Below are 21,935 nucleotides of genomic sequence, written 5' to 3'. Positions count from 1 at the left end.
CTCTACTTTTACCCAAAATCTCTTATATTTTCTACCTTCCGCTTAAGCCCAGTGAACAAGACAACATCGGCTCTCTACAGTGGGGACATCATGACCTCCAGCCAGGATCCTGAGCTCTTCATTTAGCAAGCTTCAGCAAGGGACTGGGCTCTGTGACCTTCAACCAGGAACATGGCCCTCAAGGGTGCTTTAGCCTGTTTATACTATTAGGCTTTGGGCCAAAGCCACCACATCTACGTTCTCATAAATGCTGAGTGCCTAAGCAAGGTACAGCAGGATCTCACAGACTTCACATTTACCTTGCTAAGAGGGAGGGGCTAATGCCTTTTATACCTAAGAATTTTTAAAACACTTTAAGATTCTTAAAGTATTTTATCTAAAGGCATGAATAGTTTGCATAATTTGCATCTCAGGATACCACCATTACAGCACAGATAATGCGATAAGTCACGACAAAATAGAATATACTAAGGTAGAGCAAAAGACATTTGAAAATTGAACATGTCACACCAGAAAATATATATTATTTAATATATTATGTAATATATAATTTAATATATTTTGTTGTTTAACATAGTCCCTAATGAAGTAGAATGCTACTGGGAGAGAACACTTTATACACATGCTAGGAATATTGAAAGAACCATTTGGACATATCCCTGTGTAATTCAAAAAATCATCTCTCCCCTTATGGTGTTATATTTGACTGAGTTGCTTCCACTTCAGGAACAACTTCTTAGCATTTCAAAATAAATTATTCAAACATAATGCTCTCTGACTAAAGAACTGTTCTGTAAATTACTGCTTAAGCCTCTCTCAAATATATGCATTCCAAAAAGCACAAATACACACACACACACACTACGTTTTAAAAAAATCTGCCTCTCCATATGCAATGAAAACTTTGCATATCTTCTTTCTGGATATGCATTTCCTATTCTCAAATGCACTGCCCTCAAGGGTCTCAAGTAATGTGATAAAATAATAAAAGGTTTCTGCTGCTACAATGAAGGTCAATATAGAGTGGAACATTTCTTTTGTCTCACTTTTCAGGATGATCAGAGCATTGAGGCGATAAGGGGAAGCTAATGCTTTTATGTGATGCAAAATTATCAAGCTGTATGTCCAGTCATTGCCTGGTGCTGCACTGCAGCTTCTGAAACAAATCCTCGTGTGTCCCCAATGACATTAGGAGAGGCTCAGGGCCTGCTTCTGTTTTAAAATGATAGAAGCATTTTTCTTTTAAGGTCAAAAACGCTCTTGATTACAGTATCTGACATTATTGTTTTGAAAGGAACATTATAATTTATAATGGTATCCATTTAATAAATGCATACATGTGGAACCTAAATAAAATGAGAGGAAAAAAATGTGTAAATATTATGCACAGAGCCCAGTGTGAATGCAGATGGAATTTCTACGGTTCACCTGACGCTTGTCTGATTTAATGAAGACAGTAAATTACACAGCACAGTAACTGCACTCCACGCTGCACACACCACCCGGCAGCCACATCGACTGGGGACAGAGAGTTCCTTTCTTCCAGTTTCAGGGTATTCTCTCCGATTTAATCGCCATATGGGATACTGGAGAATAGTCTATGGGATATGGGAGAAAGTCTACAAGATAAGTATATTAGCTAACTGGAGAAGAGAATTACCAAGAGAAATTCTGACTTCCCTAACCCCTAACCCTCCCCGCACATGTAAGTTGAAGAATAGATGAATTCTTTGTCTGGTTGCCATGAAAACTAAGAGATGTAGCCCTACCTCAGAGGAAATGATGTTACGCTTATATGATGAATAAGAAATGAGAGCTGCATGGTCCTACCTCAGCAATACAAAGCTGAGTCAAAAGAGAGTCTTTCTAAAACCCAGGCCCGCGTGGATTCTAATCAGCTCTGTTTATAACATATGATCATAGTTAATTGTTCATTAATTCCACCATGTCATTTGTTCAGAGATTATACCCTCCACATAATGAATGTTTTGGGGTACTCTCCAGCAGAGGAAATTAAAATAGATAATAGCTGTGATTTTAAATAGTCGTCTTAGCAATCTTAGGTTGGAATCCATTGACCTAAAACAGTTTTTAAAAGGTTTCAAAACATCAAAAAACTGTCTATTCTCTTGAAAGAGGATGTTATATGACTAGCACAGGCATGGTTGATGTCAGCAGACAGAGAGACAAAAGGCAACATACACGCGTAGGTCGACGTGCCTCGGGAAGCTCTGTGTTTCTCTGCTAGCATCGGGCCTCACCCTGCCAGTCACCTCCATGGCCATTGCACAGCTCCCACCACCACGTTCCCGCGGGAACTCCAACGTGGAGGGCTGCGAAGCTCCAGGCGTATAATTCATCTCCAGTCCAACAGGCAGCTCTGATTTCAATTACTTGCAATTAGTATTAATAACATTGCCAGCCCTGAATGCAATATAGTCACCAAAAGAACACACAGCATGAAATGCTTATATTAACGATAATGGAGATGTTCACGTTTCACTCCTGGATTTCGGAAAACACTTAATAAATTAACTTACTCCACCTTACAAGATGAAACATGCTTGTACAATGTCACAAAGAACATGCTCATCTGAACAACACCAGCACTTAGCTATTTTACTGCTTATTTGAGTCTCCAGAATGGGGGAGACTGCAAGACTGCCAGTCCGTGCTTAGCTGCCATCACTGGGGGGTGGTACTTCATTTCATTTGCCATCTTAGGGTAAGTTTATCCTTAAAAAACATACTAGTTTTCACAAGACTGAATTTGGCTACAGAGTCATGACATATTTGAAGGACTCTCATGAAGAGAGCAGTATAGGTAACGAAACGGCCCACCTTGCTCACAGTAACAACAACAACAATCTAGCTCACACAAATGTTTACTAATCCTTTGCTGAAAACAAACAACACATTGTAATCAGATTTTTTGGGGTTTTAGAACACTTTTACAAATAAATTTCAAAACAAAAGTTGCTTCAAATAAAATTTTTTGCTTAAGATGCCAAAACAAAGCTTTCAAGTGACTGAATATTTCATGTTCAAAATTTGAAATCACAATTTTATATTCTTCAGAGTACATTTATCTTATCATTGACATAAATAATTTGTTGAGCTTAAATCAAATGTGTAAATTTTTTAAGCATATTAACTCTGTTCTTTTTCAATTAAGAAACCGCTGACTGAAAAATCTGGCCTGATTTAGTTATTAAGCTTTGGCCAATATGCTCCAAATGTACAATGGTTTGTGACATATAAATAACTGCCCAAGGGAGAATTTATATACTTAGATATTACATATTGGAGTCATACATCTGGAACAGAGGCCATACAATGAATTAATGAGCTTCTAAATAAGCATGTTTAAAGCAATATTATGAGTGCAAATGTCAGCTGTGACCTAGTGGTGGAAGGTCCCCCCTTGCCTTAATTTATGGATTTATCACTGTTCTAATCTTCAAGGTCTTTTGCACTGTCGGTTCGTGACAATTGTTTATTGATGTACAAATATTGATAATATTGGTAAAAGAAAAAGCACCTATGAAGAAAATAGTGTTTATGAATGAAACATCAATTTTAGCCTTGCTCTGAATCCCCATTATTTTAATCCCGCATTCAAGTTAAATGACGTTGTCTCCAACTCTCAGGCACTCGCACCCATCCTGGTTTGCGCAGAGCTTGGAGAATTGATGGCATTTCAATATGGACCTTTTCCTCAAAAAACACATATTTTATGATGGGGTAAGCACTATGGCCCCTATTCAACACATCACTTAAGACTGGATTCAGCTTTAAGCACACAGTGCTCCCTCTGTGCTCAATGGAATAACAAATAGGCTTAAACTTAAGTGCACACTTAAGTACTTTGTTGGATTAGTGCCAAAATACATAGCACTTTGGACTAACAAGACCCATGACAACAGAGGCAAAAATATCATGCAGTCTGCTTAGTCATTTGTGAGCTTTAAGAAACAACGGCACATCTTTTTTATTTTTTGTTTTTTTGTTTTTTCTGGCCAAGAGCAAAACTAAAAATTAAATAAAGATTTCAAAACAAGAAGCTGCACAAAATTTTGCTTTCCTGTCAGCTCAACACATAAAGCCTATTTAATGGCAAAATATTTTGCTCTCTGAAAACTGAAATATCTGCGGTCATCATGTACCATTATTTTTCCCCTGTGCATTTCAATTGCAACAGCTAATACATCTTTTGCAGCTAGAGATTTTTAAAATCAAAGCAAGAACCACCTTTCCTTCATCTAATGTAAAAGAAGTTAGTTCTTTGGAGGGGATGAGTTATTTAATTCCCTCTTTCTGGTGAGATAGGTGGGTCCCCCTCATTTTGCAGACTACACTACAAGTGGTTCGACTCACTCCCACAGGAGCTCCCATCATGGTTGGTGGCATCACTCAGGAAAGGGAACACACGGCCCATGGATCACACATTTGCAAGTCATTCAAGTACAGTGTAGACTTAAAAGACCTGTAACTTCTCTTTCAGTCAAATCTTAATGTTTGCACCACATCAGAATGGAAGAAAAACGTTCTCTAAATTATCAGTAATACGTTAACAACGGTAAGGCTGAAGGACAACAGCTTTCCTCCATTGACTACACCAGGCTGTGGTACTGCGCAGTGTCAGTACAGCTATCACAACCAGGTGTCCCACAAAGCATAACCGTATTTTTCTTACTACAGAAGGAAAACTGAAATCCAGCATTGTCACTGCTGTATTATTAAATTACGGTTCCTCCATTTGCAAAAAGTGCACATTGTCGCTCTGAGGCTAGTTAATACCTTCCCTTTACCTCTGACCTTGTCCTCTCTTGCCACCACTCTTCCCCTAATCAACCATTAATGTTTCATCACCAAACAGCAAGACGTATTCAAAATAAGGTTGTTACATATTAAACCTAAATTCTACTGCTAGAAAATCCTCCCCACAGCTATGCAGCTGAAATCTGCAACTCCTGGAAGTACAGACAGACCGCATCTATTGAATCACAGTAACTGCCTACCCATGAAATAAAGCGGACTCAAGGCAGTCCTCATTAACAAGACTTCACATATTCAATTTATTTTTGCATGAACAAAGCTATCCAAGAGTCAAAGAACTGAATATTCATCTGAACAAGAAATGCATAAAATAACTATTAACAAAATCAACTGCCAGTAGTTAACATACAAGTTTCTAAAAATATTTTTATATGTATTATTTTTGAATAAATAAAACAGACAAAATTGATCCCACTGGAAGATGAAATGTATTTCAATATTCCAGTCAGAAGCCTTCGAAAGCTCAGATAAGGTTTCTTTCTAGCTAGCTCTGCAAGATGCATTTTTTCCCCCAATTTTCTTTTTTTCTATTTGTATATTTCAATGTTTTCTTAAGATCTTGCTTAGTTTGAATACGAACATAATCGATGAATTTGCCTTCCTTTTGTGATGCCACCTTTCTTCCTTTTTCAGACAACTCTTTCATACAACTCTTTTCTAGGAAGCAGCCAAGGCAGTGACAGAGCGAGCAGCATGTCTTGCTAAACTAGGACAGAGATTCTGACTTGTCAAGAAAATGTGAGAAAATTTTACTGCAAATGCAAAAGAAACATACAGAGAGATAAGAAACTGAATCTCATTTTCTCCCCAAATCTTGAAGAGTTAAAAAAAATATTTTGGTTAGCAGACTGCTATTTCAGGGAACAGTTGCAATTTTATAGGTGTCATTGAGTTGCTCAACTTCATATCAGAAATATCTTGGAACTGATGAGCCCTGATTAATCTGCAGTTAGCTCTTTGTACTTAGACCTTGACAAAGCAATAAGCTACACATCCACGGTGTAAACTCATGCAACCAGGCAATGGATAAAAGATCTCATCTTTTCAAGGACTTAATCAGATGCAATTTCTTGGATGTCCTTCAACCAGAGAAGTTTATCACCCTGCTATATAAAGCTAGAGGTCTTTATCTGTTTGCCTAGTTCAACGCCAAAATTTCTGCTTCTATCAAGCTGGCACCTCTGCCTGAATAAGATGGTTCACAAGGGCAACTGCAGTCCCGCAGCAGCAGTGCAACCAGAGAGCAGCAGTCCTGCAGGCAGCACTGCATGGGTTTGCTTACAGCACCGCTGACGCCCGGGGGGAGGAGAGCCGTCCCCACGCCACGACAGAGCCACAGATCCCCTTTCTCTCTCTCTCTCTCTCTCTCTCTCTCTCTCACACAATATACCTGCACCAACCCGAAAAGAATCGCAGACCTCCCTGAACCCACAGGGTTCGGCGCCTGGTCCCCAGCAGAGACCGAGCGCAGGGGGCCTGGTTGCGCTCTCCTCCTCGGGCCTGCTCTGCCCATGCCTACCGACACGGCCCGGGCAGCCAGCCACCCTTAGAGCGCGCCCGCCAGGACCAGCGCCAGCTTCGCAGCGCCAGGTCCCAACCAAACAGCTCCTTTGGGGTCAGCTGGCCCAACCGCTCCCCCATTTCAACATCACGGCCCTTTCCAACGCTCACCTTTTTAGTCTCCTCTTCCTTCTAATTGATTTGCTTTAAAAAGCGTCACCAGCTTTGCCTGCTCATTTGCATTTGGTAGTAAACAAGGAGAAACGGGCAGCTTTGCTTTCGGGAACAACGAGCTACAGTCTGGAGCTGCTTCCCTGCGGATCCTCTTTGGTCACAGCATCCCTTGGCTTTCCGACCCAAGGCAGATTGTGCATGTGGCCTTTCAAGCTGAATTTATTACATATGTTCAGTGGTTCTTCTAATTGGACCTATGACTTGACCACAATTCAATGAGTTTAGCTCCGAGGGTAACAGGCACGTAGTTCAACAAGAAGATACATGCAACATTATAAACTGCTGTACATTTAGCCATTTCAGACTAAAACTCACGCAGTCCTGATACCAGAATTTTGACCATTATTCTGCATATCAGGTGGGTTAAACTGAAACAATTCTGACAGGGTTTTACTGAATTTTTGAAAATAACATGCATTTATATCAAAACTTAACTAATATGATCAGTGGTACTAAAACAGCCATTAGCCAATGGCTTGGTACGCTAATAAAAGAAATGAATCAAAATAACAGCTTAAAAAAAAAAAAAGAGCAAAATCCTGCATGGGCCTTATTTTGCAGCAACAATCCCTATATGAGGCACACAAAATGTGCTACGTAACAAGAACAGAAAAGTAGTTGGCGCTTGCCACTTGAAAAGGGCTCCTTAAAATGTGCAAGTGGAAAATTATGGAGATATTTTACAGGGAGGAAAACCAGAGATTAAATAAGTTGAAGATCAAACCAGTGGAAGAGTTGGTGGGAGAAATCCCTACTCTTTGTTGTTTAAACCACCTGGAAGTTTGAGTACTTTTATGTGGGTAGCGTGTGCTGAGCGCGCAAGACATTTATTAAGCCATTTTTAAGCATAACCAGGCAGTCAGAAATTACAAAAAAGGTAGGCACAAAAAAAAAGTCAGATATGAACATCAAACAAAATACATTCTTTCCATCAGTATTAAAAAGTGGTGGCTGTTCCTCAGGCTGCCCTACTTAGAAACTTCGATTGCGCACCCGCTGTTGTAAGAAATGTTTTCCTCTCAGCATCTTTTTAATCTTTTCAGACTGGTAGAAAAACAGCAGTCTTTAGTTATCACAATTTTGATGTTTAACAGCTTCAAAGTGCTGGTGGTTTCAAACTAAATCAAGTGGTAGGAGAAACTAGGACTCCAGGTATCCAATGCGTTCTCAGATTCTCCTTGAAGATGTTTTCTTCGCTTAGATGGTAAAAACGTAATGAGGGAAGCTTTCCTCCCACCCGCTTCTCAGCAATATTTCAGTATGGGATGTTTTAACTTTTCAGAGTCATGGGTAAGAAAAAGAAAACTGTCCACAGCCACACTCCAGAACACACTGCCTGTGGCTGCCTGGCCAAAAAAAGCCTCTCAAGAGAGGCATCCTCAGCAGCACAGGAAAGCAATGCATTTACTTGCACATAGACTGAGGCTCTTTTTAACTTGCTTGCTGCACCATAAGGTGCTTGGTACATGTATCTCGTCTCTTGTGGGATCTTTCCCCTCGGGCATGGAGAGCACTGCAGGATTATTTGCCTGTGCTTCACAATCTAGCTGAATAATATTTGCTCCAATTTTCCTACAGTCTGGGCATGAAAACATTGTCTTCAGCACCAGAGATGATTGCTAGATTCAGACAAATCTCAAGTAGGCAGGAGAAGAGGTTACAGATACTCCCATCTTCCAGACACTGATATTCGCTCACAGGCCAATGGTAAATTTAGCCAATGAGATGGTCTCAAATGCTTAACATTAAGCCAGTAATTAATGAATGGAAAAATGATTACAGCTTCAGAGAGATCATGGCAGTGTCCAGAAGGACTGATGATGTACTTATGGGGAAAAGAAAATGTTGTGTGGTAGAAAACAAGATTATTCAATCTATGAAGGGATCTCACCTAAGGCTATGAATATTTGAAGAATACTCTGATTACAACCCTGGAAAAACGGCTTAAAACTTTGTACATAATTGGCCACAGTCAGTGGCTCAGCTCTACCTTTGCCTTCTGTTAGTATAGCGCCACTGCAACCTGATCTCAGGGAGTGCTGTGCATATAGGTACAGTGGCTAGTGTATCGCTCTGCTTCTCTACGTCTTCCAAGAGATCGTCGGAAACCTTCAAATGAGAGCGTGGGGCAATGTATGGGACATGCTGTTGGGACATCCAGGGAGCCGGGAGAATTGCGGTTACCTGAAGGAAGTCAACAACGGAGTTACGTGAAGTAATCCCCCCAAAATAAACCGCTGTGCTGAACAGAAAGCGAACGTCCACTACAGGATCCTCTACCAACACCAAGATGGACAGCTAAATGTATGGCTTATTACAGGGTACAGACAGAATAGCATAACTGTGCTTTCTCATTTTAATACTGCCTTTAAGGAAAGAACTTTTGAACATACACAAATCATTGTGTGATTTGATATCTACCTTTAACTGAAAGGTAGATAACAACTGCACTGACTTGTTAAATGCCCTGGAGCTCTGTAAGCTCAAAATGTGATATGGAAATTGTGGTGATGCTGTCACTGGAAACATTTCAGCAGAAAAGCAGCAGAAGTTTGAAAAAGACCATTTAACTTTGATCTGTTCTATTTAATGACTTCTTCTTTGAAATTGTATTTCCATCAAAAAAAAAAATTAAAATCCCTTTAGGAATCAGCAGCAGAAATAAAACAGAATCACACAGTTAACGACACTAACAAAGAAACAAACGATTTATAACCGCCCCCACAGCGCGCACATGAAAGCGCCCACCACGCAGCACCTCGGGCCGGGAGGTACCGACCCCTCCGCGGCAGCGTCCCTCGCGGGATGGAGCCGGGCCGGCTGCCAGGGGCCCAGGGAACCAGCTCCCTCCCAAGCTCGGCCCCTTCTAGCAGCACGCGGCCTCTCGCAGCACAGGCGGGGGCTCGCCGGGCCCGTGCCGAAATGCCAGGGAAGCCCAGCTCAGGGCCGTGGTCGGGCTGGCACGGGGCAGCACGCGGGGCGGGGGTCATGCCCACCTGCCCTCCTGCTCCCGCCCTCTGTGAAGGCGAACTTGCTCACGCGGCGGATGCCTGAGGCGCAGGCGTTGCAGCGTATACTTGCAGAGGGCACAGTTTTCGTACGCAGCCAGAACGCTGCTTCCACGGGCAGAGCGCAAAGAGGCCGTGCAAACTGCTGCTCATCCCCAGCTTGGCAGACCACTGTGCCACCCATGAAGATTTGCATTACACCCCATGGTTACTCCTCAACACTAGGGAGCCGTGCAAGCATCCGAATTAAGACTGGTTACTAGCTGCTTGTTAGCCTGTCGGAGTTCAAGGACGATCACCGTGCTTACTTTTCAAACATGATTACGCAAAAACAGCTACTTTAGCAGTTACTGGAAATCCCTCTGCTGCACTCAGGACCCAGCGACTACCTGCCTCCTCCTCTGACCTCCCTCCCAACGCCGCTACTCCAGCGGAGCCTGGCTACCTAATAAAAGCTGTTTTCAAAAGGCGGAGGCCACGTGGTTAAGGACAGGGCCGCAGACCAGAGCTGAGCCTACAAGATTTCACAAAGAAATGGATATGTTTTTCTGCATTCAAAAATATCTTCCCTATTCTACAAAGATGGATACAATGAAATATTATATCCACACCCTGTCTACGCATATGCATTTAAGGGGGCATTACAAATATAAATGAGCATAGAATATGCGAATATAATTTGAACTCATTTAGTGACCAGTGATTTTCAATATGCACCAGAACCGGGAGCTGGGGAATCCTGTTCAGAGGATACAAATCACAGTTTTCTACAAACCATTGCCGTGTGCTTGGCAGAAAGGTGAACAAACAGACGCTTGCTACTTGATTTCAAATGACATTGGCTCAAGTATCAAAAGTGACACACACGTCCCTTCCTTTACAAGGGAAGCAAGAGACAAGATCAGAGTCTTTTTGCCTTTTGTACAAATGACTAATCCAAGGGGGTGAAACATCAGGCTCACCTGGGACCCTTCCTGTCTCCCCACAGCGACGGGGTCACCAGAGACACCGAGTTTCACGCTTCCGATGAGGACGTTGTGGCGTTAGCCTCCACCAGCACTGCCACACGCATCATGTCACCAAGCGAATGCAGGCATCGCAGCTGTGTACCTTGCCAGGACGGGCTGGGAGACACCCCTCAACCTAGAGCTTCATTTCCTTCTCGTGCTCACGCGTAATCAACGGGTTAACAGAGGCCTTGGACAGTACTATCTATATCAAGAAGTAACTTCTGTAAAGTCCCCTTAATTCCAACTGAGTAAATACAGAGTAGGATATATTCTGCATAAACTGAAATATCAGAATTCGCACCAGAAGAGACTTCTCTTTTTTTTTTTAAAGGCTTCTCTAATTTTAATTAAATTAAAAAAAAAAAAGGATAGCATTGAGTTATAAATGAATCCTTTCTATCCTGTCCATTTCTCTAATTATGAATGATTTTCAACAAAAGATTAAGAAGATAAAGTGAAGAACACTAAAACTGAGATTTAAAGTTGCTGCATAAACTATGATGGCACAACATTCAATAGACACAACAGCTGCCCAGTAAACTAAAACCCAAAACTGTGAAATAAAACACAGATGAACCAAACAACATTTAGGTAAAATACATCATTCAATTCATTAAAAAAATCTTAGAAGCTTCCAAGATGAAGGAGACTGCAGTACAAGTACTGTATCCTTCTGCAACAACAGCAGCAAGATAAAGTTTTATTTCTGGTACTTAATGCAAAGGCTTTAAACTACGCGTGTACATCTCAGCACTAACAACCTTACTTGGGATGCATTCACATTACTAAACAATTCTAACTTTCTAAATAATGGGGAACTTCAGCCCACTGCCAAAATTCTGATTTTTTTTAAACACATAACAATAAATTTTCTTTTCATTTAACAAAACAAGCTTTTACATCAATCTAGTTCTCCTGTCTACACTAGTTTTACTTGAATAAATACTAAAGAAACACTTAACTGCATTTCCTTTTCAAACCATTACTATTAAGTGATTTCAGTCTCTCTAAAAATAAAAACAGGAGCTGACCTCTTACATGGAGATCAGTAACTGGCCGTCTCAGAACAGGGGCCAGCCAAGGGGAGCTCCACACAAACCCCATGCATTAGACAACAGACATATCAGAAAGATTTCTAAAAGTGTTATAACAATCCCAAGCATCCACGCAGACCACAGGGCCTCATTTTCAGGATATCTGAACGCCCAAAGCTGCCAGCTGAAGCTGGCGAGACTTGCGGATACTCAGTGCCTTTGAAAATGAGGACATTGCTTTAAATTGTCTCACTTATATGCACTGAATTATCCTCTGAAGGCACCTATCTTTTTCCATTAAATATATAGGGCTATAGTCTAAGTTAGATCACTGAAGTCAAGAGCAGTGCGAGGCAGTCGGATCGTCCAAATTGGGCTCATTACCCAGGGGGCCCCCTCGCGTCCCAGTCGAACTGACAAGCATCGTTTTGTAGAGTTGCTCCAATGCCTAACAGGTTTCCAACCTTACAAATACCCTGGGCCCCATCAAAATCTTTGCGTCTCATTCTCTATTCCCTTATAAAACTGTCCTTTGCTAGCACTATTGCCTCTGTCAGGAAATCCCTGTTACTACTCTGCCAGTGATCTACACAGCTAAACAGCCACACAAATTACAGAAAAATAGCAAATCCAGTCCTTTATCATCATAACTCCCATTCAAAGCAATACAGGAAAACTTAGGACCTGCATATGGATTTTTTATTTTTTTTAAACAGCTCGAACTTTTTTTTTTTAATTGACTATTCCTCCATTTCTTTCCCCTTATCTACATCACATATATCAACAGCCTAGTTCTTTAGTGCCTGTTAAAGTCTAGCTGTAGCTAGTACTCAGTTTTCACAAGTGCTCAGTCAGTTCTACACCCCTGGACAAATATTTTGATTTGCAATAACAAACGTTTAGTGAACAGGCAAGGGGAATTGCACGCAAGTGCGTGCAGCTTATTGTCAGACCATCAATCCAGGCAACTCAAGAGCATGAAATCAGCAGTGCTTTGACTTTTAGCTATTAATAATCATGTAAAGATTTTTTTTTAATACTGTTTACCAAATAACATTCTTGAACTTTATTTTGCTTCAAAAGCATCCATTTTCCATGGAAGAGACATTTCCCCTTCCCCTCAGTTCTCCCAGAAAATAAATAAAACCCAGCCTGGGTGGAAAAGACAGAAGGATAAAAGAGTCCATTAGTACCAAGCAGGTAAGATGAAACAGTATTGATTTATGCTTCCTGAGAGTCCAGCTCTACATCTAGTCATTTAACAATCTTCCTGCAATGGAGAGATCACCCATTGTCAGTCCTCCCTCTTGCATCTCCTCCCACCGAGAGCCGATAACATTAATTAAGTATAGGGTGGTTTGTAACACAAGCTGACATATGCGCAATAACTAATATCCGTCCACTGTAACAACACAATCCTGGACAAAGGGGGGAAGACACAGAGGAGATGGACAAAGAGAAAAGGGTAAATATTTTAAGCTTGCCTAAATCAAAATTTTTCCTGGGTTTATAAACAAGAAAGTAACACTGACCAGTGCCCACTTCAAATGATGCTCCAGTGCTAGCTAAATAATATAGCACAGTCTTTTCAATCTTTTAAGAGTTGTCTTTAAAGGAATTGTTTTTATCAGCTGAATAGAGACACTCTTTCACCACTAAATCCCAAGCTGGTAAGAATTCACCATTGCTAGTAGATATCCCATCCACCAGTGCCTCTTAGATACCTGCCAAAATGCCCTTTGGTTATTTTAGTTTATTTGCCTGTGACTGAGTATCATGTCCAAAATCAAGAACATGATCCAAATTTTTCTAGCACCTAGGAAAAATTTCATTAACTTCAACAGCCCTTCTTTCATTCAAGCCCTAATCTATACCTGCTTTTCATTTGCCACACAAATGAATCCAGATATTAGATCAACATCTTTTTTGTCTTAACTCGTATTTATTCTGACCTGTCTAGATTCTACTACTGTGAACTTCAACCATTCAAAAACTATGAAGTAGATCTTGACAATCCTGAGATTTGTTTAAAAATGAGATTAAAAAAAATGGGGATTTATAGATGGGGATTTGTATCTGTTTTCTGAGTTTAAAGCCTCAAGGCTTTCATGTTTCAGCCTTTACCTGAGAACTATTAGGCCCTTGTTGTATGTGAAAACTGCACCAGTTTCAACCTAAATTGCTTCTTAAACCATAGAGCAACCCATTGTGGGAAGACTTGCCCATTAGAGAAGGAATTATCCTTGTTTTCTGAAATCTGTTTAATAGTCATAAACTGAAAAGGCCATTGGCATTGCAGCTAGTCTGTGCACAGACTTTTGCACAGGTTAATGGAGTGGGGCGCAGGCGGTGACTCCTTCCAACCTCCTGAAACACATACTGAAACCTTGGCACGGTTGAGTCCCAAGAGAGCTAAGGGGGCTGGAAGTAGCGGGAGTCTCGCAGCCAGGGGATGACCGAGCTCCGCGGGGTGCTAGGGCTCCCAGGAGGTGTTTCCGGGAGCGCTCACCATGACGGCCCCCACAGCCTCCTCCCTGCCAGGCCCTAGCGCGGTGGGCAGCATAACCAGCCCGGGAGCCGCACAAGCTCCTCACAGCCCCACAGCTACAGGCTGGTCCTTCCTGACACACTATTCACGTTTACCCATTAGGATATTCCAGAGCAGTTTTTCCAGCATGCCTGAAAGCTGTAACACTTCAAACGTGATGAGACTCGCAATGGAGTTAGGGGGATTTGCAAGGTTGGCATCCATTACTTTCCCTGCTGCCCCCAAGTTTGCGGCAGCAGAGGATGTGACGGCAACAGCCTTTAACATCTAAGAGATGGCAGCAGTCAGGCTTTTCATGATGACCATGCTTTTTTGTGTTCCCAAAGAACATGCTAGTCCCTGAACACTACACGCAAATGGAAACCACTTCAGCCTTACTGAATATTGTATAAAACATAAATCATTGAGTATGTGCAAAAAACAGTCCTTTCCTTCTACTGTGTACTGAAACAGAAAAAAGATTTAGAGATTTCACCTTTATTTTAGGAATAGCACTGACTAAGCAACTAATTTCTTTTGAGACATTGTTACAGGATAAACAATTTCTAGTTCTCACAAACCAAATTATGCATGACAGAGTGGCACTGCGAGGAATTGAGCAAATCATCACATCAATCACTTTTATTCTTAGAGGTGGTTTGGTTTGGTTTATGGTTTGGTTTAAGGCTCAGGTCTGCCTTTGGGTGGGCTCAACCTACTTGCAGTGTAGGACACTGCACAACCAGCCAGAGGGAGAATTTGCCTCTAAGCTACAGCTTAAACTTGAACAGAATAAATGGGAAATCTGTAAAATACAGGTCTTTCAGTGTACTCGCTTCATTTCCTGGCCCCATCCCTTTGCCTTCCATGAGTTAAAAGTATTTAAGCTCTGAATCTTTGCAAGTGTCTTGAATTCAAGCAAACAGATAGCGTGGTGGGCTCCTAGCGCACAGAAGCAGGGTGACTCCACAGAGGTAAATGCAGCAATTTGGCAAATCTCAGCTTAAAATTAAATGGGACTGAATATAACACAGGGTGTTATATCCAGGGTGATGTTTGTGTGTATTAAAAAAAAAGTCACTCCTCTCATACAGGATTGAAGCAAGCCTTAACAGAAACATTATTACACTGTAAATTGCTTAACCAGTCAGAAGCTGTGAAATATCACCTCAGACTGCAATCCTAAAACTACACAGGACCATAAATCAGCGTGACTGGTGCCGGTCTCATCAAGCCTGGGTGCTCCCGCAAGCCCTACTCTCTAGCCATTGGACGCCTCGCTCGCCTTGCTGTATAAATCAGCCAGAGACGCTAGCGCTCACTGCTGGTCCAGGGTGAGCGGAAGACCCGAAGGGATATTGCCGTGTGCTGCTCAGGCAAAGGGTTAGCTTTGTGCAGCATCATGTGACCAGCAAAAACCCCAAGCACCGCTTGCTGGTGGGTGGTGCAGAGGAACAAGTGACTCACAACTCATAGTGGAAATATTGGGGGGAAAAATGTTTTAAATAGTCAGGAAAGTACAAAATGGCAAACCACAATTATTGGACTGCCTACGCCCCCCCGTACTGGGTGGCAAAACTGTATCTTTGCTATGAGAAGACTGATGCCCAAATATTTAAATGTTAAGTGATACAGCTGCTGCTTTTTGTTTCATTCTCCTAGTAGCAGATTCAGGGCACACAGAGGCAAAGTCCTAAAGAAATTTGGAAAGAAACTGGAAAAAGCTACTAAATTCATTCCAGTAAGACAGGAAGGAAAAAAACGACAAAAGCCATCGGTGGAACGAAAGATCTCTTTTCTGTCTCACTCTTAACACATAGAAATAAAACCTTGAAAAAAAATCCACGCATTTGAAATTAATAGGTTGATATTTATCCATGTGCCACACTGGTTGCTAAGAGATTTCCTTTCTACAGCACCGTGTTGTATAAACAATAAAGCATTTCAGGCCACAAAGCAGCCGGCTCACCTCACCGAACCAAGAGCCCCTCGAGGCCTCCCCCACCCCCGAGGAAGTCCGAGGAAGCGCCCCCCACAAAGACGCGATACGGGCGCGGGCAGCCGCGCGACTGCCAAACTTAGGCACATGAAGTACAGCATGGGCTTCCTACATCGCGAGCAGGGTTGAGTGAGGGACTATCCCTTTTGACTCAGGTAGACATGGGTTGGGAGGCCAGATCCTAAAATTCTCACTGCTATGGTCAGTTTGAGCTGGGGGGGAACTGATAGCTACGTTACAGACCTGCGTATAACCAAACAGCAGACAGGAACAATATTACTAATTCAGACCAGCTTCCAACAGAAAGGCCTCAAAATCAGCCCCAAAGGCAGAATCTTATTTGCACGCTTTCACTTATACTGGAAAATGATTCAGAAGATCTTTACGTATGCATTCACACAGGAAAAATAACCCACAGTTAACATGCTGCAGTACAATCCACCGCAGCCATCTAAACAGCCTCCTGATATGTTCCCTGGAACAGAAGGCAGTGGGTTTCTCAGTGCTTTTCATTACGGACAGCACTGCCATTGCAGAGAAATAAGAGAAAAGGGCAGGGAAATGCTGACTCTTGCCAAACCGGGAGATGCACATATGTCAGAGGAATCTACATGTCATTTTGGAAGCACATGCACCACTTCTCAGAGCATAGCAAGATTATCCAACCCCCTTAGGGGGATTTCACAAAGGCACAGAGAAATACTACATGCCCAGGTTTCTGTTAAGACAGTCTGCTTCTTGATATGTTCTTAAAAATTTGTAATAAAATACAATCAAAGACCAAGAAATCATGGCAGGGCCCTATTTCTACAGAGCAGTGTGTAAGGTGTCATTTTTAAGGACATATCCACAGAGCAGCCAGAGTGGCTGGCCTCTTTATCGGTCATTATGCCACAACCCGTAACTATTTCAGTTTTTACCTTGGAGAAAAATAATAAGACTTAAATCTCACAGAGGGTTCTCAGCTGAACAATGAGCAATGCAGCATTTACTGCATTTTTCAAGTCCTGGTGTGCTGGAGGGATTTCTGCATCTAAGACAAATCTACAGCAGAGAAAAACCAGGCTCTGATCTCAGTCACATATTTCCCTAACAAAAGAAAGTTGCTAATAACAGATTGCTATAGCTTGATTCTGTGAAACGGTTCATCTTTAGGAAAAAAGAAACAATGGAACATCTTATTTCTGTAACAACATCCCAAAAATGGATTCAAACATGTGACAGTCCCAACACAAAGAAAAATAAATCTGCTTCCACACACATTTCCCTTAAGTGCATGTATGTAAGGCTAAACTATTATTCTGTCAGTTAAACCTACAAGAAAGCTCAGCATTTAATCTCACATCACTGTTACAAACTATTTTCAACTTGCTCACAGACAGTTTGCATATCATGGTAACACAAGTGATTTATCTGTGAAATGAATGCACACCTTCTGCATCATCACTGCAATCAACTAAGACCCAATTAAACATTCAACTGCTTTGCGAACCCCACAGTTGCGGTTAGCAATGTTATCTTACAACGTTCAGAAAAAAACTCAGACAGCCAAGTTACACCCCAGACTGAGCTTTGACAGTTCAATTGCAATGGTAAGAAAATTAAAACAAAAGAAACCCTGTCAGAATTTGGCACAGATCTAGATACCTTTTTCTTCCGATCCCGGGATTTTTTCCTTTGTTTTCTTTTTTTCTCAGTTTCGTCTTCAACATTAATTTCTACATCCCTGTTTTTCTTTAACTGTGATGCTGCGTGAGCCATAATGCATTAAAAATCCTTTACAACAATGCTCCCTTGTAAAAGGTGATTTCCTCGGGCACCTTTAACCAGCCCGCACAGCAACCGTTCCAGTGATTGGAAGGAAATCTGTGACCAGAGCCAGGAACACAGGCAGGATTCAGGGATCTCACAGAAGCTTGCAGTCACTACAAAAATACATGCTTGCAGATTTCTTCCTATACCTTTCTGTACCTGAACCTTTATAAAACAGTGCAGCCATCGTAATGCATTTAACGTAATGAAAAAGACAGCTGGGACAGAGAAAGCTGTATTATGGCTGTATCCCCTGCCACCAGCTGGAAGTGTCTAAGTGACTCCACTGAAGGGGGAATGCTGAAAAGGAGGGCTTTCTATTAAAAAAATTCCAGAACAATAACATATGCAGTATTGTATTTTCTTCACTAATCCTAAAGCCTATTTCTAAAACCTCTTAAAAAAAAGAGAGTAGATGATTTACATTTCTCAGCTAGTTTTGTATGGTAAGTCATTTAACCTATAATGAAATGGAGCAGCTCCTACTTTAGGTTAACTGCTGACGGTGACAAAAAATAAAATAAAAATTTCTTTTTACCATGGAGACCCTGTCTGCATTATGTAGAAAACAATGCAAGCATTGCCATATCTTAACAGTGTGTCCTTTATACCCATTTTTCAATTACATTACATTTTGTGAAAGAGGATTACAGAAAGCCCTGTTGTCTTTTTTCTTTTTTTTTTTAAAAATACTTATTACAACACATCATACAGAGAGAGAGATGCGATCATGCTAGTGTGAGAGACAGGCATTTAATTCATGGGAGATTTCCCGGCACCATTCTTTCATGTGGTCAGAAGAACTATTTTCATGTAGTTAGAAATGTACTTTTAGGCTTTTATGTCAAGGCTCACTTCAATCATCTTACTATTTTTGCCACCTGAGTCCTCAATGACTGCAGCTTTTGAATATTCATTATGGGAGGTAAAATAGCAGCAGTATTACAGGCCTGCAGGAGGATCTTTTACTAGTACGAACACAGAGCAAGCATCTAGTAAATAAGGAACCATATATATTTTTTTCTACACAAATATGAACAATCAGCAGCTTGCCTAGAAATTGCTGATTTTAACCTTTCCCAGTATTCCTAGTAGTGTATTTTGTAGTAACAAAGACCAGCATTTTAAGGCGGTCTGATTCCTTTAAGAACTTAGTCTCTACAAGTAAAAATGGTAATTTCAGATGATACTAACATATCTTTCTGAGGGAAAAAACAGAATTTGCTGTAAAAATAAAGTTACATTTAAATTTGAAGTGCAATTAGCTAAATCACATTGAATCTTCAGAGCATAGCATAAAATCCAGAGAGGTCTCATGAGGCTGTGAACGTTCCTCCCCAGAACTGGAGATGTCTTCTGAGGCCAGGTTGTGAGATCCAGTAAGTGACATGCATCCATTGCATTAGTTTTCATGTGACACAGCTAAAAGTAAAATTACCTTATAAATCTCAAAATCAGAAACTACTATGAACACATTGTTGGTTACCCAAAAGGCAGCTCAGTGCACTGTCTGTCTGCTCTTCATGGGCTAATAAATTAAGGCTCAGAAGTTGTTTATTTTGGGATGACGTTTAAGAAGCGCTGACAGATGGAGATCAGTTATGTGACCTTAGGGACCTTTCTTCCCGATACAGTAAAATCACAGATTCCTACCTGCATCTGAAACTCACTGTACCTACAGAGCACCACGCACCACCCCCTACTCCTCCTCCCCTCCCAAACACTTCCAAAGACTCACATAATTGTGTCTTTGGATGGTTGGGGAAGGAGGAATGCTGCACTTCAGCAATACGTGGTTTTTCTCTAACCAAAAGTAAATCCCCATTTCTCCATGTGCTAAAAGCTTGAATAAACATACTTCTATTTCTAAAGATGCAAGCAGTATAGCTGAAGGACACTCAAGAGTATGCTTTAAACTGTAAGGCAAGGAAGGGTATAGTCAGGCAGGCATCTGGACTCAGGCCCAGCTCTTCAGTGAAGCACAAGGCAGGACTGAAGGTGTAACTTAAGTGTCCTGCTGGAGAGAGGGACTGGGCAAAAATCACTGATTTAAGGGGCTGGAGAAGGTATTTCAAGGAGGCCAGTAGAGAAACAGTCATATTTTGGTGGGAAAGGGAAGACTGCCTTGTGCTTCTTTAAAACAGAAATAGCACCCAAGGCTTCAATTTCTAGCTTACAAGCTTCCTGAACGACCTTGGGAAGTTATTCTCTCTTAAGCTCAGTTCTTCCTCCGTAAAATGAAGTTCACATTAGTTCCTCTAACAGAATGCAGTTAGCAGTGAAATGCTGAGAAAATACAGCAGGACAGGAACTGAAAATGGATCCAATGGAATTGGGTCCCTTTTATTTCCAGTGCATTCCCATCTGGATTTGAAAGACTCATGAGCCTTTGCCTTCAGAAACCAACTTCTTACTCGAGCTGCAAATTAAGTGAATACTGTTGTCATTCACCACTTTCTAGCTAATCCTGTGATGTTCCATAAGCCTTTTAACCATACTAGCCTGTAGTTTATGCCTAAATAACCTCATTAAATGGAAATATAAATAATGTATGATAAAGTTTTTTATATTTAAAATGCTTGAAGCATACTTTTTAAAATGTTGGCACAGAGAATAATTTGTGCATATGCAGGTTAAATGCCTTAATGCCACCAAAAACCTTATGCACAGGCCAGACACTATGCAGATAGAAAGCAGCCCAAGCTTTTATTAATGAGAAAAAAATCTAATAAATTAGGGTAATAAGTGAACTTGCCCAATCCCAGAAGATATACATAAGTGCAAGGATTTTATCTGTCAGCTAAGACTGTTTGATCCTAAGTATCTTTTCAGCTAATTAACCAACTGGACCAAACGTGGATGTTTTTATTATGTGGATTACAACCCCAGCTTGAACTGCAGAGTCCAAACTCCTCCTGAATTAGATTTCAGGAAGAAAAAAAATGCCTTTTCAAGCTATGATTTCAGAGAAGTGATGTCTTAGCTAGTGAAGTGCCCGTCAAAAGAGAAACAGATCCTTTATGGTTTGGAGTAATACTAGGGAGATTCTGTGCAGCTTGCAGGCTGGAACACTCTCAAATAGAAAAGAGGTTATGAAAAAAGATGCGAGTAAAAGATTCAGACCCCTGTAGAAAAGAGACTGTATATGCTAAATTTCTGCCTTTGAGAAATGGCAAATAGGCATAGTTCTTGGAAAGTGATAGGGCACAGCCAGACTGATAGTTGGATGAAGTATGAAGCTTTTCATGCCAGATGTCATAACTCACTTCAAGGGAATTAGGTATTGGAAAACTTCATTAAGTGCTTCTTTTCAGACTTCAGTAAAATAATTAAGCTATTTGGTTTTACCCTTAATTACAAAGTTAATGAAATGTCAATGACTGTTTCAGCACACTGCATACAGTCCTGATATAGTATATCATTCTCCCTAACTTTAGCTTACCGGAACAAAGGAAAATTTACACTTTTCCGTTAGTGCACAGATAAGGGCTGCTTAGCTTCATCTACTCACAAAGTCTTCAGAGTGGTCGGGAAGTGATTTTTTACCAACGTGACACTGGGGAGTGTCATTTGGTTTAATTTAACCTATTAATCTCACTGTTAAAACTACATTCAAAAGAGATTGCGAAACGGCATTACCACATAACATTGAGACAGATCTTGAAAAATCAAGTTAGATGAAAAAGCATTTGTGATCTGATTACTGTTAATTTATTGGTTAGTTGCCAGCTTAGGGAATAAAGGTGGTATCACCACATTTATATTTATTTTAAATAATTAGGGAGCCAAAAAAAAAAAAAGGAATCATGAAAATACTGTTCTACTAAGAATATGCCAAATAACAGGTCTATGAAAATCTAAGCTCTTTAGGGTAGATGGAACACCACAAAAACATTCAACGCTTACACTGCTTAGATCACTACAGATCTACAAAGGCTTACGATCGGCCACAGTTCTAGAAGGTCATTAAGA

At 41.0% G+C, this 21,935-nt stretch overlaps 1 protein-coding gene across 1 annotated transcript in view; it reads right to left on the bottom strand.

Annotated features, from left to right (window-relative positions):
• ANK3 (ankyrin 3) overlaps positions 1-17,912 on the bottom strand; it is a 207,477-nt gene extending 189,565 nt beyond the window's left edge. The window contains exon 1 of the mRNA XM_067299783.1: positions 17,799-17,912. Within this exon, the coding sequence (XP_067155884.1) occupies positions 17,799-17,912 (114 nt within the window). The remainder of the gene's footprint in view (positions 1-17,798) is intronic.
• Between the last annotated feature and the right edge of the window lie 4,023 nt (positions 17,913-21,935).

This window comes from Apteryx mantelli, chromosome 7 (assembly GCF_036417845.1).
Source record: "Apteryx mantelli isolate bAptMan1 chromosome 7, bAptMan1.hap1, whole genome shotgun sequence".
NCBI classification, from domain to species: domain Eukaryota; kingdom Metazoa; phylum Chordata; class Aves; order Apterygiformes; family Apterygidae; genus Apteryx; species Apteryx mantelli.
This window is presented reverse-complemented; position numbering and strand designations above follow the sequence as displayed.